This window comes from Centroberyx gerrardi, chromosome 5 (genome assembly GCF_048128805.1).
Source record: "Centroberyx gerrardi isolate f3 chromosome 5, fCenGer3.hap1.cur.20231027, whole genome shotgun sequence".
NCBI classification, from domain to species: domain Eukaryota; kingdom Metazoa; phylum Chordata; class Actinopteri; order Beryciformes; family Berycidae; genus Centroberyx; species Centroberyx gerrardi.
This window is the reverse complement of record NC_136001.1, coordinates 35,667,806-35,670,311: the sequence shown is the minus strand read 5'-3', so window position 1 is coordinate 35,670,311 and position 2,506 is coordinate 35,667,806. Positions and strand designations below refer to the sequence as shown.

Sequence of the window (2,506 nt, the reverse complement as noted above, 5' to 3'; positions counted from 1 at the left end):
AGCAAATATACTTATCAAACAGAGGGAATTAGAAATAAAGGCCTGTCTCTAATATAAGCCTGCTTCCAATAAAGGCCTGGTACCCTCTGCAGTTGAGGTAAATAAAGGCCCGGGCCAATATTAGAGGATTTACGGTATTCATGAATGGAGAGCACTATAAAGTTGTATGTGGTTAAGTGGTTAGCACTGTCAATCACAGGCTGCAGTATCACAATACTTCTCTCGTTTGATAGAAGATTGTGGGTTCAAATGCAGGATTTCCTTTTCCAAAGTCAAACTGCCAAGCACAAGGGTATTTTCCAATAGGTCCAAAAGGTTTCGCCATTGTCAATAACTTGAACAATGTACCATGAACAATATGATTGCAATTAAATGATAAACTTGACACAAAATTGGACATAACTAATCGACTGCATGTCCAATATTCACAAAACTTGTCTGTGTGTATTTTCAAAGTGTGCTTGGGCCCCACAATCGACGCTTGCAGCTATATTTTGTTGTTGTTGCTATAGATGTCATCCACTTCCCCATGACAGCTACATCATCATCAGGACATGGGCACATTAATAATGGAAATGTTTATCTTACAGTAAAATGAGTGGTATTCCCTTCACAGAAAGAGATGGCTTATTTACATCACCTCATCATTTCCATCATTATGAGCATCATCATCATCTTCTTCTTCTTCTTCGTGTCTGTGCTGTTCCACGGTAACAGAGAGCTTCACTGGTAAAATCTTCAGAGGGACTTGATTCCAAGTGTCAGTGAATGGAAACAGCCTGTCAGTGAAAGTGTGTGTGAAGGTGTGTATGTGTGTGTTAGTATCAGGATCAGAGAATGACAGCTTTCCTCTGTTCCAGTCCAGATGCAGTCTGATCCTCTGGAGCTTCTTCTTCACTGGGAGAACAGTGCCTGGATGTGATCGGGAGAGTGCTGTGTATTTATTATTATTGAACCCTATTACCCATAATCCAGACTGTATGTCTTTCTTCCTCTGGACAGACTCTGCTAACACACCCAGTACCCAGTATGTGTTGTCTCCAACCTCAACATCCCAGCTGTGAGTTCCTGAGTTAAAGCCCTCAGAGCCCAGGACACAGCAGGAGTAGTCAAACCTTTCTGGGTTTTCAGGAAGCTGCTGTCTCTCCCCATATCTCACACTGGTCAGATCTTCAGACAGGATGAGTTCTGGATTGGCAGTGTTGGGGTCCAGAATCACAGGAGTGTAGGAGACCATCTCCTTCATCTTGTCCCAGACTGTGAAGCTCAGGTTGCCCAGGTGTTTGGCCTCGTCTATCAGAGCTCCTGAGACCAGCTGTGGATCCTCCAGCAGGGGGCGCTGGACTCTTTCCACTGTAGCCTTGTAGTTCTGCAGGAACGAGACGTCTTCAGCTCTCAGCTCCTTCTCTATGGCTCTGACTGTGTCTGAAAGAGCTGCTATCTCTCTGCTCAGACCCTCAATCTTCTTCTTCATCATCTGACTCTTCTGCTCCTCTTCCTCCCTCAGTGCAGCGATCCTGGCCTCCTCTTCCTCTTGTAGAAACTGGTAAAGCTTCTTAAAATTCTTCTTAATCTGCCTCTCTGTGCGTCGGGCCTGGACCTTAATGTGTTCTGCTGTTTGATCACAGTTTCCTTTAACTTGATTAAAGAGCTTCAGTTTCTCCTGTAAGAGCTTCAGAGATTTCTGGAGTCTTCTCTTGTGGTCCCATACAGCTTCATGAACGGGTCTGAATCTGTGGTCGGTGTGTTTTTCTGAATCTCGACAGACAACACACACTGGCTGCTGATGGTCCAGACAGAAGAGCTTGAGTTTCTCAGAGTGCAGACTGCAGAGAAGCTCAGACTCTGCTGAAGCTCTCTGATCTCTCTCCAGTAAGAAAGCCTCACACAGGTTCTTTAACGCCAAGTTACAAGGTGTTTTTTTCTTTGAAGATGTTCTCCTACAAACTGGACACTGAGATATTTGTTTCCTTCTCCACCACTTCTGCAGACAGGCTTTACAGAAGCTGTGGCTACATGACAGGAGGACAGGATCTTTAAAGATGTCATGGCAGACAGGACAGGAGAGATCCTCCTCTGATTTGGAAGCCATTTTCTCTCTGAGTGAAGCTAAAAACACACCGGGCAGACGGCTCAAATAGAAAATCAGTCATTTGTAGTGCTGCTCCTTCCTCTAGAAAGTTCCCTGAAAGTTTCTTTCACTTTGAGTCGTGGTTCTTCTAAAACTCACATTCAGTCTGTGGAGTCAGCAGCAGGTTGAAGTGTCAGTATTCCAGTATTCCCAGTATTCCCAGTATTCCCAGTATTCCCTCCTGTAGCTGTCCTCCCTCAGTGGAAGTCGTGGGTTTGGTCTGAAGGTGAATCTTATCGTCTGTCTCTCGGTGTGTGTCTCTTATCAGTGAGAAGAGGAAAAGTGACAACTTCTCTTTCCTGGTTCGTCTCAGTTCAGTCAGACAAGGGGTGGAGCTTGGTCAGACCAGGGCTGAGTTTCATTCCAAAATGATGC

General features: G+C 45.0%; 1 protein-coding gene across 1 annotated transcript; it reads right to left on the bottom strand.

Annotated features, from left to right (window-relative positions):
- Window positions 1-631: 631 nt before the first annotated feature.
- Window positions 632-2,092, bottom strand: LOC139911872 (nuclear factor 7, ovary-like). The gene has a single exon (XM_071899474.2). The coding sequence runs from the start codon at window positions 2,090-2,092 to the stop codon at window positions 632-634; it is 1,461 nt and encodes a 486-aa protein (XP_071755575.2).
- Window positions 2,093-2,506: the final 414 nt, after the last annotated feature.

Bases quoted from the DNA above. Each gene is read 5' to 3' on its own strand.
- LOC139911872 (XM_071899474.2), bottom strand. From the start codon at position 2,092: ATGGCTTCCAAATCAGAGGAGGATCTCTCCTGTCCTGTCTGCCATGAC.